Source organism: Pristiophorus japonicus, chromosome 3 (genome assembly GCF_044704955.1).
Source record: "Pristiophorus japonicus isolate sPriJap1 chromosome 3, sPriJap1.hap1, whole genome shotgun sequence".
In the NCBI taxonomy this organism is placed as follows: Eukaryota; Metazoa; Chordata; class Chondrichthyes; family Pristiophoridae; genus Pristiophorus; species Pristiophorus japonicus.
The window spans coordinates 307,777,354-307,793,001 of record NC_091979.1 but is presented as its reverse complement, the minus strand read 5'-3'; the positions used below and the strand labels follow the sequence as shown (position 1 = coordinate 307,793,001).

The 15,648-nt window shown below is 42.9% G+C and overlaps 1 protein-coding gene across 1 annotated transcript in view; it reads right to left on the bottom strand.

The window, feature by feature from the left end:
* The window catches only part of ipmkb (inositol polyphosphate multikinase b), a 136,388-nt gene that overhangs the window by 62,334 nt on the left and 58,406 nt on the right, over window positions 1–15,648 (bottom strand). The window contains exons 3-4 of the mRNA XM_070874075.1: window positions 3,757–3,853; window positions 1,456–1,628 (exon numbers count right to left, since the gene is read on the bottom strand). Coding sequence (XP_070730176.1) covers window positions 1,456–1,628; window positions 3,757–3,853 — 270 coding nt within the window. The remainder of the gene's footprint in view (window positions 1–1,455; window positions 1,629–3,756; window positions 3,854–15,648) is intronic.

The window sequence follows — 15,648 nt, the reverse complement described above, 5'->3', positions numbered from 1 at the left end:
GGTAAAACTTCTAGTTTTTATTTGTTATTTACTGATTGATTGATTGCTTATTACTTTGTGTACTTCTTTAATGTTATTGTGAAGGTGTTTAGTGCTTTGCAAAGTCCCCTTCCCCCCTATCTCTGCTTTCTTCTTCTTAAATCACCGCAAGGTTTTTCTGAATATACAAGAGTGCCCACTTACGCTGGCCTAAGTTAGTTTGGAGTAACTTTTAGCTGGCTTAAATGGCCAAAACAGGCGTAAGTGGCTGGTAACGCCCCCTTTTGAAAAAAAAACTAAACTTTAAAAAAAAAAAAACTCATGGGGTGGGGGGGGGGAAACTAAACACAATCACAATCACTAAGGTGGTGGTACTCAGTAAGATAATGGGACTAAAGGCAGATAAATCCCCTGCACCTGATGGTTTGCATCCTAGGGTCTTAAGGGAAGTAGCGGCAGGGATTGTGGATGCATTGGTTGTAATTTACCAAAATTCCCTGGATTCTGGGGAGGTCCCAGCAAATTAAATGGCCAGAATTGAAACTAAAAAGATACTCCAGAAAAATCAAGTTGCTCCAAAAGAAACGGAGCAACTCCTGGGGAAATTTGGGCCCTATATACCTATAGAAACTCTTGATATCTGTTTTTATATTTTGTGCTAGTTTACTTTCATAGTCTATCTTCCCTTTCTTAATCATTTTTTAGTCGTTCTTTGCTGGCATTTAAAAGCTTCCCAGTCTTCTGTCCTTCCACTAGTTTTAGCCACTTTGTATGCCCTTGTTTTTAATTGGATAGCGTCCTTTATTTCTTTAGTTAGCCACGGATGGCTATCTTTTCTCTTACGCCCTTTCCTCCTCACTGGAATATATTTTTCTTGAAAGTTGTGAAATATCTCCTTAAATGTACACAACCGTCCTACACTTTAATCTATTTTCCCAGTCCACTTTACCCAACTCTGCCCTCATACCTTCATAGTCTCCTTTATTTAGTACGCTGGTTAGAGATCCAACTTTCTCACCCTCCATCTGAATTTGAAATTCTAGTGCTGTGGAATTTTAACGTTTCCTCAAAAACTCTCAGTTTCTTATCAACATCAAATTCATGCTGTTTATTTTTTCTTTAAACTGCGTGGGCCAAGTAATTGATTGGAGTACATGTGCACATTTTTACTTGGTCTTCAGTTTAAGTGCTGTTGCTGCTGCAAGTAAATCACAAAAAACGTACAATTGATAATGTGGGAATCTTATGTTTTTTCTTCATTTAGTGACATCACTAGGCACACGTGATGCCTATTACAGCTCACACCTGCTGTGCACAGCTGCAAGATTCCACATTGGTGTTGTCCGAGCAACAATGACTTCATCACCAGAACACCATGATCTTTAGAAACTTAACAGCTCATGTTTACTAACCAATAGGCAAAACCAAACACATTCAAACTGATGGCTCTTGGATTTGAGATCAAATTTCTCTTACCCGCATGCCAAGTACCAAGAAACCAATTTCTTCCATCAGCGGATATTTGCTGATCTGTTGCTGGATCTTCTCAGCTGAGGCGTCAGGGTCATAACTCTTCTTCCCTATTTTTACATCCATGATGCACGGTTTGTTGAACTTGCGCGTCACATCTTCCAGTTTAAGGTACAACTCTGAACTCCGAGGTTAAGGAGCAAACCCTCATCACTAGATCCCATGAAACAACTTTCTATGCCTTATTTTGTTTAGCTACTTCGTTATTACTTTCAAGGCAAAAACATTACCCGAATGTCTACTGTCCACTTACAACAATTTCATGCTGATCATTGCATTTCGCAGCCCCTTTAGTATTGGGAAAAACAGTTACCTAATACACTGCACTGACCAATTAATGATCATAAAAAAGTAAATTACTGAGTAGATTTTGAATGCAATCTTTCTTCCTGTGTTTTTAAAATAAAAATTAGTTGAGCAGACATCGAAAGCAGGGAGTAGAAAAAACAGCAGTGGATTTAAAAGGAAAAAGTGAACAAAACCAAAATAAAAATATTTTAAAAGTATATGGTAAAAAGATAGAATGCAAAGGAAGGCAAATAATTTTGAAGGTTTATTAAAACAAGATTGCTTTGTTTAAAACAGTACACATAGGTCTGAGATTTTTTAATATGAAAAATAAGCAATATTGGGGAAGCAGCAGAAAGTAGAAACTCTTGCCTATCATCTGGTTAATCAGAGCTGATCAACAGTTGGAGGATATTTTGCTTCTGTTGATCACAGATGGCCCCAGCAGCTGTAGTGGTGATGAAGCAGCGGTCAGGGATGTCCTCGTAGGCCAATTAAGGCTGTATCACTATAAGGTTATTGCAATACACACAAAAACAGTGATCAATTATTGTCGGAATTATCACACACAACTGTATTCAATACAACTGGTAAGTTTAGTCTCAGAGGGACACAAGTATTCCCATTGTAAACAAAAGGACTGTGCTTCTTTAAAACCATTTGCCAAGTGAGTTTCAAACCGAAAATTATCTAAACAATTGCCTGTACAACAGATGGGGGGGATCACTTTAAAAGGGGTGTAAAGTGAAGCAGCTCATTTAGTGCATTGTAATGAATGGAAATCACAAATACTGCCCACTCAAACTGTGAAAACTATCTGCTAAAAAAGATGGAAACTGCTGAATAAGACTTGCAATTTAGATGTAAGACATAAGACATAAGAAATAGGAGCCGGAGTAGGCTCTATGGCCCCTTGAGCCTGCTCCGCCATTCAATAAAATAATGGCCGATCATCGACCTCAACTCCATTTTCCCACCTGATCTCCACATCCCTTTATTCCCCTAGACTCCAAAAATCTAACTATCTCAGCCTTCAATATATTCAGAGAACTCAGCATCCACAGCCTTCCAGGGCAGAAAATTCCAAAGATTCACAACCCTCCGAGTGAAGAAATTCCTCTTCATCTCTGTCTTAAATGGCCGACCCCTTATCCTGAGACTGTGTCCCCTAGTTCTAGACCCTCCAGCCAGGGGAAACAACCTCTCAGCATCCACCCTGTCAATCCCCTTCAGAATCTTGTATGTTTCGATGAGATCATCTCTCATTCTTCCAAACTCCAGAGAGTGTAGGCCCATTCTACACACTCTCTCATCATAAGACAGCCCTCTCATTCCAGGAATCAATCTAGTGAACCTCCGTTGTACTGCCTCCAAGGCAAGTATATCCTTCCTTAGATAAGGAGACCAAAACTGTGCACAGTACTCCAGATGTGGTCTCACCAAGGCCCTGTACAATTGTAGCAAGACTTCCTTACTCTTATACTCCAACCCCCTTGTAATAAAGGACCATATGCTATTTGCCTTCGTTATTGCTTGTTGTATCTGCATGCTCACTTTCTGTGTTTCATATACAAGGCCACCCAAATCTACATCCACTGGTTCTGTTTTATCTACCCTGCTAGTTACATCCTCAAAAAACTCTAATAAATTTGTCAAACACGATTTCCCTTTCATAACACCATGTTGACTCTGCCTAATCATGTTATGATTATCTAAGTGCCCTGATACCACGTCCTTAACAATGGATTCCAGCATTTTCCCAACGACTGATGTCAGGCTAACTGGCCTGTAGTTCCCTGTTTTCTCTCTCCCTCCTTTCTTGAATAGTGATGTTACATTTGCTACCTTCCAATCCGCTGACATTTGTATGTCAGTGTCATGGTAAGACGTGTCAGGTTGCCAGCAGGGGTATTGACAGTACATACTGTACACGATACCACAGTTCAGTGCAAAGGATACCGTTAGGTGCAGTAGTTGGTGTCCAGGTGCCAAGGAATTTAGGCAGGAATTTTTGTAGCTCTAAGAACACGTGATCGTGACATGATGAACCAAACACCTGAAAACAGAAGGAAAAGGCTGTTGAAAACCAAAATATTTTAACATTAGAACTACAAGCAAAGCTCTTTTGCCCCACAGAAGGACACATCGAGTTGTTGCAGGATATTTTTAACGGGTGTGACATGAAAGAAAAGATGTCTTCATTCAGAAAATATAAAAGGATCTTTCAGTAGTCAAGAAGTAATTAAGTGCATTTCAACCTGCAGAGAAATGGAGTTAAAAAAGTACATAAATTCTTGTATTGCACAGTCTTTTGTACAGCAGCTAATTGTTCAAGCTTTAAAGGCTCAGAATTGGTTTAAATTTCACCAGACTCCCAAATCTGTATATTTATTCAACTACGTCCAACCTTCACTATAGAGGTAATGCAGATGGAAAAACAACACTTTGTACTTGTACATCAATAGTTGCAGAAAGATGAATAAAACAACCAAAGTTCAACTATATGTCAACTGGAAAGTATTACTTCAGTATATAAAGCAAGACCCTTGAAATTAAAAAAACATTATTTTAGATTAAAATGATCTAATCTAAAGCACTGCATGCAACAGCTGTAATTGTGCTCCAATTTCTATCATCCTGTCTACTCAATAAGCATCTTAGTTATCAAGATAGACTAAGGGAGTTGGGACTCTACACTGTAGAGAAATGTAGACTTGGGGGATCTGATTGAGGTTTATAAGATAATGAAGGGAATAGATTGTGTTCTAGTTGACAGCTTGTTCCAATTAAATAGGTTCGGGAGGGCCAGGGATCACAAATTTAAGTTGTATAAGGTCAGATCTAGGTTAGATGTCAGGGGATAGATCTTTTCCCAGAGAATAGTGGAATTCCTTCAAGCAAGAACTGAACCTATTTCTGGCTAGGGCGGAGATCATCTCTTACAGAAGATAGGTACTGCAAGGAATTCAGGGCCAGTGTGAGCTCCTGGACTAGTTTTGATCACCTAGATAGGTCAAAGAGGATTTACCCAGATTTTTTCCCCCCAAATTGGCCTGGGTTTTTATCTGTTTTTTCAGCTCTCCCAGGAGATCACAGGGTTTTGGGTGGGGCGGAGAGTATAGACTGTGATACACAAGGTATCGCAATGGTATGGGCAAAGCTTGATGGACCAGAAGGTCTTTACCTGGGTCATTGTTTGTAGATTGGTAAGATGGAATGAACAGGGACAATCACCATTGCATTGATATTGCAGAACCACATCCTGAAACGAAAACAGGAAATGCTGGAAACACTCAGCAGGTCAGGCAGCATCCGTGGAGAAAGGTCGAGTTAAAAGTTTCAGATCAATGACATGATACTGCCTGACATGCAGTGTGTTTCCAGCATGTTGTGTTTTTATTTCATATTTCCAGCATCTACAGTATTTTCCTAAAATGGTTCGGTATTCAGTTCCTATTGCTGCAGAAAATCCTGCTCACATTGTGGAGCTGCTTCTACATCAGCCAGATCTATATTAATATTTCAAGGTGTGGCAGTACCCAAATGGTTGAGGAAGGTGGGTATCGCCAAGAACAGCAAAACTACTTTTCGGGCCTGGTACGAAGGGCCAGCTGGGAGAGATGAACTATGGGCACTAAGCCCACCAGCTGCCAACGCAATATGGCTGCCTGAAATTAGACTGTTCCCGGACTGAAACCATCTCATTTTGGTGGTACCAATTCCTCCAGCGGCCTTGAATGATTTCACATTTACATCATTGGTTTGCTGCCAACTTGAAATCTGCTGTCCGTGGCAACCCAGCATTGTGAAAATGTTCGATAATTTGCAAGGAATAACTTCTGATTTTTTTTTCTTTGAAAATCATGTTTTCTCAGTTTATTTTCAACACGGAAAACCTACAACTAACTACACCATTTGTTTATCAAGGTTAGTTTGAAATTAATTTATATCTCATTTATACACTGGAACTGGCAGACAAAATTGCAGGACTATGGGGAAAGAGCAGGGGAACTTGAGAATAAGATGGCTCTTTCAAAAAGCCAACACAGGCACGTTGGGCTGAATTGCATCCTCCTATGCTGTATAATTCTATGTTGAGAGAGGGCCTACAAATGCCACCCATTGGACATTGTCGGTATGTGTGGGCAGGCAGAGGTCAGCTTGCTCTTAGCCAGACCAGGATGAAGAACATGGCGCAGCTGGCTGCCACCAACACAGAGCAAAGCCCCGAGCAACAAGGATTTTGTTGGATTCAACACCAATGCCAGGTCATTTACGTTACAGGGTATGCTTCCAACAGAACAAGTATCATCTGAAGTAACCCTGTAAAATAAATCGAATATTATCTACTGCAGACTCAACATGCCTAATCCACCCTTCCACTCTTCTCTCCTCTTACAGACCTTATTAAGCCGTGTGCAAATTAAACTGATCCCCAGTTTTGGAAAGCTGCAGTAATCCCTTTCCTCCAGACTAAGATAATACATTTGTCTCCTTTAGGATCTGATCCAACTCATCCCCCTCTCAGCTCTTATCTGATTCTGCCTCACCTTCGCTCTTCAGTTCCATACTGAAATCACTAAGGACACCAAGTATTAAAAAAACACAATAAAATAATTCAATAAAATGTAAACTTTGTGGAGGAAATAAGCCTGGTCAAGCACTGGTATGTAATATACAGAAACATGTAATGACAGGCTCAGTAAACCTCTTGGCTAAGTGCTGGAATCCCTTGCAGGTACCTTTACAACTCCACTCACAGTTTAATTTGAAGCTACAGCTCCTGAGATTGTCTGTAATTGAATCCCATCTGCAGTTACAACAAGAATAAAGCGTCTGGATTAAAGTGTTTAAACAGAATCTCATTTTTATTTACCAAATGTTATTTTAATTTAAATTACGAAATTCCAACCCGTCTGCCAGTGTGGAGGGAAACAACCTAATAAATATGGTCTTTAGGAGCTCTTTATGCCATTATCCTTTATTTAGGGTTGAATTACAATCTTTCACAAAATTGCATGTGTTCTGGGCTTCCCTGATGGTTAAGGGCCAAGAGAGGAATCCATTCAGTTTGCATCAGTCGCCAGACAAAATAAGAAGGTTCCACGTTTGTCCCCAACCTGTATTGAGTTGATCGATCTTAGCCGAGGTGACAGTGAAGGTACTAAAATTTGGCCTAAGTATTCTCAGACTGGAAGAGGTAGAAAGAATAAAACATCAATGACAGATCCCAATCACTGATCAATGTCCAGCAACCCTCACTGGAAAGTACACATCTGGACATCAAGCACCAATGCTGGGTGTAATGCTAACCAATTAGATGGCAACACATTGGGAGAACTGGTCCGCCTATAAAAGAGCTGGAGTGGCGTACCACTTCAACCTCCAGCGCGAGCTGCTCCAAGGATTTTGAGATGGGCGACTGGGTGACATCATCAAAACCCTGGTCGCCGTTTTGGAGCGTGGGCAGGAACATCGGCAGGTACAGAGGAGTGGGAAGGTCAGGGCGGAGGAGCGGCGAGTGTTTGTGGCGGAAATGCGACAGATGAGGTTACGGGGCCCAGAAGAGCCGAGGGCCCAGGGGTAGCACGGGCCAGCCCACACTGCAATATGTGTGCGCGCTAGGTCCGTGCAGCAGAGCTGGTCTCCAGTCATCTTGGTTAACCCTTGCCACTGGACCAAGACTTAGCTCTGTCAAGTCCGTGTGGTGGCTGGTGTGCAATGGTCACCACGCGTTAAAAAAATCCACACACAGGCATCCTCCACCCCCTCAATTAGAGTTCAGGACTGGAACATCGGGTCCTTCATCGAAACAGCTGTGAACTCGTGGAAGCAAGTCATCCTCGTTCGAGGGACTGCCTATGATGATGACACATTGGGGTCTCACGTGAATAATGGCACCTTGGGAGACATAACTGAACACAGATTGGAGGGAGAAAGTTATTAGGAGAAGTGTGGATTTTGTATATCATATGGTTCTCACAGAAAAAAAACAAGTCAACTTAAACACAACTTTAACACAAGGAAGCTGCAAAAGTATGTCACACTGAGCTGGCCACGGTTACTACTTGTAAAATGCAAAAAATTCAATATTACTCTTTGACCTGCCAGGAAATTGCTCATCGAAGAAAATATATTGAAAATACAACTATAATTGTTTGCAGTGCAAATATGGGCTAGATTGCAACTTAAGATTTATGTAGCAAGTATTTGACTGAGCAGTGGATTTTTTCAGTTTTAAATTGCACCCATTGGAACATCTCCTTTAGCATAATGGATAATTTAGAAAAATAAGGTAAGAACCCCAAACTCCAAGAAATGAACACAAAGGCATCACATTTTCCTATTAAGGTGATAACTATCTGAATACAATTAATATCTCAGAAATACAGGCTGACACAATTCACAAGTTATTTTACAACAATTCAAAATGCCTAAGGAGACCAGGAGACCACAAAGACTTCACATGCTGTTCAAACAGCCAAGTCTCACTTTTATTAAATTAGTTTTTACAATGCCTCACTGTTAGATGCGATAAAGGCCCATCGTCATATCACGTGCATAGAAAAAGATTGCATAGCATTTAAATATTAAAAGTAGGGTCTAGGATTATATTGCAAAGTACTAAAGGAGATGACTATGGGGCCAAAATTGCCCCCGACCGAAACGGGGTGCACCTACGGATATAAATGATTTTTCTCTGCCCCAATCCATTGGGCGGAGAGTCGAGCGAAATTGAGGTCTTAAAAGTTTTTTTTTCTCCAGGCAGTATTTGGGGTAGCTGAGGGGCGGAAATCATTCGGGAGAAGGGCGGAAGGCGGGCGGTCAGCGCAGCGACGCTTATGATGTCACACTGACGTTTAGTTGGGCCCACTGGGCCACCAGTGAGGGTTTCGGCCAGGCCACAAGAGGGTGTGCCAGGCTGCCTGTTGGCGGCCCGGCTGAACCCGTGACCGCCATTGTCGGGCCGACTTCGGAGTCAGCCGACTATTAAAATAAAATGGCGGCTGCAGCTTTGCGCCCTCCTCTTTTAAGGGCAGACGAGCCGCCCAGCCACTAGCAGCTTCCCGCCGGGGAAAGCTATCAGGGGCACCAAGCGGCAGCCAATCCGCTCCTGTGGGGCAATTTCCCACGCGGGATGGAAAGGGGGTCGCCGCCGGTTGGTAAGGGGTCGGTGCGTGCCCGACGAGGCGGGAACATGGTCGGGGCGGTAGCATGCACCGACACAAAAATAAAGGAGGGCAACTTCTCAAATGTCGGCACCTCCGCCCCGATGAGCGGTAGGTGCTTACTATCCCGTTACCGCCTCGGGGGCAATTTTAGCCCCTATAGGCTTTAACTCTACAAGACACAGCCACAGCCAAGCAAGCAGCACAAGTTCAGCACTGACGGGATTATCATTTAATTCTCCACTCATTTAGTTTGGATTGTGGCAGAGCAGCGTACAAATGCCAACTTCGCTCATTTACATTGCTATAACCAGCTTTCCTTATCCAGAAGGCAAAATGGTGGGCCCACAATAAAAACTGTTGGGCTACGATTCAGTTGAGTTTATTCCTGGTAACTACATTAATATTTGGAATCTACACAGGTAAAGATAAGGGTCACTGTACTGCCATGGTCAATTAAACTCCACTTTCAGAATTACAGCATCTGGGATTAACATAACAGCAAAACTGAATTTTCAGGATTGCTGTACAAGCTTTGAAAAGTTTGTTTTTGCACTCTATGAAGCACAACAACAGTCGCACAACTCCAGCATTAATTCTTGCACGGCGCTGATAAAACAACATATGGGAGCTGAAATCTTTCTGGAGTGGTATCGCAAAATGGGAAATAGCGAATCGGCAACCCATTTTACACCATTAAAGAAAATCGGGCGGGGTGTAAAACAGATATGCTATCGCCCGTTGCACTTCCACCCACGACGAATTTCGCCCCAAGGTGTACTATCAGATGATAAATTAACCAATGTGTACTAACACGGCAGTGTCTTTCCGCTGATGCAAATCTCTGAAGTCCATCGACGGCTATCTCTGGTTCACATCCAATCTTCTCTTTTTGTCGCCTGTTTCTTTACATAGTTTTTATTTATTTTTAATATATCCTTTGCATACTTCTTAAAGATATTTATGTTTCAACTGCTCTTTTTCATATACTTGAGTTATTAGATACTTTCTTTTGCTGTACTTATTCAAAGTACAGCAAATTGAAGTATTTTATCACAGAAAAGGCATTACCTCTGGCAATCTAACCAAACTTTATTCATCAAAATATGAATTCCAACTTTATCTTTACATTATAGCAATCGCAATAACTTAATCTTTGAGATTGATTGCAGATTAAAAATGAGAACGTTTCATGCTCCTGCTGATAAAACCAAGTCTGCCTCAAAGAGTTAAGAGTTCAGTGTTGAGATAAAGAAAGAGAGAGAGAGAAAGCAATCTGGTTTGTACGAGTTTATTTATCTTCTCCCACATAATGGCCTTGAAATTGCGGTCTTGCCGGGTCCATACGGAATACGTACGGACCCGGCAAGGCCTCGCAAAAGCCGGTTTTTGGCGCGCAATGCGCATGCGCCGAAAAATGGCTTTTCCGATCTGTCAAGATAACTCTTGACAGATCCTCTGCATCCCCACAGCAAGGACATTCGCGCGGGAGAGATCGGGCTATTTGTCCATCTCTTGCCCAGCGGATGTCCTTCAAACTATTATACCTGGTAAAAGCAGGCGCATAGACTACTTTTACCAGCGTAAAAGTTTTAAAACATAAAAATAAAATTTAAGTACACATTTTTAGAGTAAAAACCCTGTCCACTAAGGTAAGTTTATTTTAAACCCTATTAAAACACACTTAAAAAAAAGCCCCCAAATATTTTTTTCCTAAAACATTTAATTAACTTTAATTTCAATTCATTTTAAATACGTGTGGTGCTTTTTTTAATTTATTATGTTGTGTTTGGGTGTTTTAGGCGGTTATTCTCATTGATAGTAATGGGAACTCGTAAAATCGGAGTTCCCATTACTATCAGTGAGAATACTGCAAAGTGATTGGTGGTCCAGGCCCACGTGACTCCAGCTTCTCCGTCCGTATCTAGAAGACGTGGATGTGCTGCGAAGCGCAATAGAGAAATTTCGGGTCGGAGGCGTTCGTCCGAAGGAAGCCTCCAACCGGAATTTCAGGGCCATTATTCTGGGGATTGGAGTCAGTCAAGCAGCACCTTGCTGTATGGTACCAATGGTATAGAAACATAGAAAATAGGTGCAGGAGTAGGCCATTCGGCCCTTCTAGCCTGCAGCACCATTCAATGAGTTCATGGCTGAACATTGAACTTCAGTACCCCATTCCTGCTTTCTCGCCATACCCCTTGATCCCCCTAGTAGTAAGGACCTCATCTAACTCCTTTTTGAATATATTTAGTGAATTGGTCTCAACAACTTTCTGTGGTAGAGAATTCCACAGGTTCACCACTCTCTGGGTGAAGAAGTTCCTCCGCATCTCGGTCCTAAATGGCTTACCCCTTATCCTTAGACTGTGACCTCTGGTTCTGGACTTCCCCAACATTGGGAACATTCTTCCTGCATCTAACCTGTCTAACCCCGTCAGAATTTTAAATGTTTCTATGAGGTCCCCTCTCATTCTTCTGAACTCCAGTGAATACAAGCCCAGTTGATCCAGTCTTTCTTGATAGGTCAGTCCCGCCATCCCGGGAATCAGTCTGGTGAACCTTCGCTGCACTCCCTCAATAGCAAAAATGTCCTTCCTCAGGTTAGGAGACCAAAACTGTACTGTCAATGCATCCGCTATTTCCAAGGCCACCTCCTTAAGTACTCTGGGATGCAGTCCATCAGGCCCTGGGGATTTATCGGCCTTCAATCCCATCAATTTCCCCAACACAATTTCGCGACTAATAAGGATTTCCCTCAGTTCCTCCTCCTTACTAGACCCTCTGACCCCTTTTATATCCGGAAGGTTGTTTGTATCCTCCTTTGTGAATACCGAACCAAAGTACTTGTTCAATTGGTCCGCCATTTCTTTGTTCCCCGTTATGACTTCCCCTGATTCTGACTGCAGGGGACCTACGTTTGTCTTTACTAACCTTTTTCTCTTTACATATCTATAGAAACTTTTGCAATCCGTCTTAATGTTCCCTGCAAGCTTCTTCTCATACTCCATTTCCCTGCCCTAATCAAACCCTTTGTCCTCCTCTGCTGAGTTCTAAATTTCTCCCAGTCCCCAGGTTCGCTGCTATTTCTGGCCAATTTGTATGCCACTTCCTTGGCTTTAATACTATCCCTGATTTCCCTTGATAGCCACGGTTGAGCCACCTTCCCTTTTTTATTTTTATGCCAGACAGGAATGTACAATTGTTGTAGTTCATCCATGCGGTCTCCAAATGTCTGCCATTGCCCATCCACAGTCAACCCCTTAAGTATCATTCGCCAATCCATCCCAGCCAATTCACGCCTCATACCTTCAAAGTTACCCTTCTTTAAGTTCTGGACCATGGTCTCTGAATTAACTGTTTCATTCTCCATCCTAATGCAGAATTCCACCGTATTATGGTCACTCTTCCCCAAGGGGCCTCGCACAACGAGATTGCTAATTAATCCTCTCTCATTACATAACACCCAGTCTAAGATGGCCTCCCCCCTAGTTGGTTCCTCGACATATTGGTCTAAAAAACCATCCCTTATGCACTCCAGGAAATCCTCCTCCACCGTATTGCTTCCAGTTTGGTTAGCCCAATCTATGTATAGTTATCCTATTCTAATAAACACAAGTTGCACGGGCAACACTGTGATATTTCAATGTGTACATGTAAGATCAAGTTTCATTCCTGTAATTACCACATGGTGAGCTCCCCATCTCAGGCAAGTCACCAGGAGTGTACCATTTTTACCCAAGTAGCTGGCTACACATGGCCAGAGACCTGGAATAATGACCTGCTTGCCATCTCAGTGAGGAAATTACTCTGGAACAGGGAAAGACGACATCAGACTCCGAGTAGCTCTGCCAGCAGGAATTAAAGTTAACGCGTAACTGATATGGTTTTGTTAAAGTTTAAATATGATTGTAGAGAACTGTGGTACAAACCTACTCATGGATATAAGTCAAGACCTATTCTTAAGGGTGGACCAACCCAATTCAAATGACTGACAGATTTGCAACTCTAACTAGGCAATAAAGTGACATTAGTAGTGTCCAACAATCAACTCAATAATTCTTTCAGAGTAGCTTAAAATTGAATTGAATCAATTTGTAAGTATCTTGCTGTTCCATGTTAATGAGCTGACCCCCTATTGAACGGACAAAGTCTGTCAGGGTGAGAGTGCTGGAGGGCACCAGCAGTACCATCCCAGCAGGTACGCCAGGACCATGACCCATTGATATTCTCAACAACTTTGATTGATTTTAAAGGACTCGCCAAACAACACTGAGTGTTGGCACCTATCCACACCCAGGACCCTTTCGTGCCTCTCAGTGCCTCTGGTGAAATTTTTCATCCAGACATCACTTCCCACTTTCATTTGGGGTAAGAAAGCATTCTTCTATTGTTGCATCTGCTGTCGCACAAGGCAGAGCTAAAGCTTTTACTTGCAGAGTACTTTCAGTTAGTCTGAACAGTTATTCATTTCCTATGGTACAAGCAGTGTGTAAGCAGTGGACAGTCAAATGAATGGTTGAGTGCCTGATCATCATTGGCAGTCCCTCGGAATCGAGTAAGACTTGCTTCCACTCTTAATTTGAGTCCTTAGGTGGCTGAACAGTCCAATACGAGAACCACAGTCCCTGTCACAGGTGGGACAGACAGGCATTGAGGGAAGAGATGGGTGGGACTGGTTTGCTGCACGCTCTTTCTGTTGCCTGCGCTTGATTTCTGCATGCTCTCGGCGATGAGACTCGAGGTGCTCAACGCCCTCCCAGATGCACTTCCTCCACTTAGGGCGGTCTTTGGCCAGGGACTCCCAGGTGCACTTTATCAGGGAGGCTTTGAGGGTGTCCTTGCAATGTTTCCGCTGCCCACCTTTGGCTCGTTTGCCGTGAAGGAGTTCCGAGTAGAGCGCTTGCTTTGGGAGTCTCGTGTCTGGCATACAGACAATGTGGCCTGCCCAGCAGAGCTGATCAAGTGTGGTCAGTGTTTCAATGCTGGGGATGTTGGCCTGGTCGAGGACACTAATGTTGGTGCATCTGTCCTCCCAGGGGATTTGTAGGATCTTGCGGAGACATCGTTGGTGGTATTTCCCCAGCGACTTGAGGTGTCTACTGTACATGCGCCAGTGCAGCCTTCAGCCGCCTGAGGAAAAGAATGTTTGAAGACCAGGCCCTCAAAACTGCCACCAAGCTCATGGTCTACAGGGCTGTAGTAATACCCGCCCTCTTGTATGGCTCAGAGACATGGACCATGTACAGTAGACACCTCAAGTGCCTCATACACTGGTACTATCTTGCAAGGAAGCAGCTCCGGGAGCAGGTTAATGGTGATTCTACCCATTCAACAGCTGCCTCCCAAATGTCTTTCAAACAGGCTCTAATTGAGATCATATGCAAGGCTGTCAAAAGAGCAATCCTCATTTACTAAACAATTCAATTTAGCTGCAATACACACCTTGACCAGACCAGTCATAGAACTTATAACCCAGCAGGAGGCTATGTTCCCCATTATACAGGAGCTAGCTCTTCAACTGGAGCTATCTACGTTAATTCTATTTCCCTGCTCTTTCTTCAACCTTTTATATTGTTCCCTTACAAATACAGTTCTCTTTTGACTGAAACTATAGTCTGCTTTAACCAGCATTGTGGTAAAGTATTGGTATCTGCAGCACCAGACCTCTGAAATGTTCAAGATGGCGGTCGTTGGAGCGGCAGTGGCAGACAGCGGATCGTGGAGTGACGTGATTGGGGCCCAGGAGAGGCACGTGTACGGGGCTCAGGAGAGGCGAGGGCCCAGGGGCAGCATGGGCCAGCCCACACTGCGATATGTGTGCACACTAGGTCCGTGCAGCAGAGCTGGTCTCCAGTTGTCTTGGTTAATTCTTGCCACTGGACCAAGACCTAGCTCTGTCAAGCCCGTGTGGTGGCTGGTGTCCAACGGCCACCATACATTAAAAGAAATACACGAACAGACATCTTTCACCCTTCAGGATGTAGTTCGGGACCTGGAATATTAGGTCCTTCATTGAAACACCTGTGAACTCATCTCTTTTCGGCATGGAAGCAAGTCATTCTCGATACGAGGGACCGTCTATGATGATGATGAGGTGATGTATTCTATGTTCCAACCCATGCACGGGAAGTTCTAACCTCTAGCACGCCCCTGCTTAGCCATCTTTGGTTCCCGTGCAAAAAAAAACATTTTGAGCCTCACCCCATAACTACAACCTTTCATTCTTCCACACCAGCTATAAATCTTCCCTATACCATTTCCATGGCTTTCATATCCTTCCTTGGGTGTCCAGAACTGCAAGTAATACTTCAACAATGGCTTAATCAATTTCTTGTACAAATTCAACATCAATAGCTTGATTCTATACTCAATATAAAATGCAAAATCTAATTTGCCTTTTCTACCTGCACTCCTACCGTTGAAGATTTATTGATCTGTACCATAGATTTGTTTCTTCATCTTTAAGACTCTTATCATTCAAGGTATACTTCATTCCATTGTTCTTTTCCCCTCCAAAATATACTTGATAATTTGTCTGCATTGGCCACCTACCTACCCAGTCAGCTATCCTGCCTATGCCTTCCTATATTTTTCCCAACAGTTTGCCATGTCCCCTAATTTACTATCAGCAAACTTTCATATCATTCCTCTTGCAGCTACGTCCAAATCATTTGTACATCGAA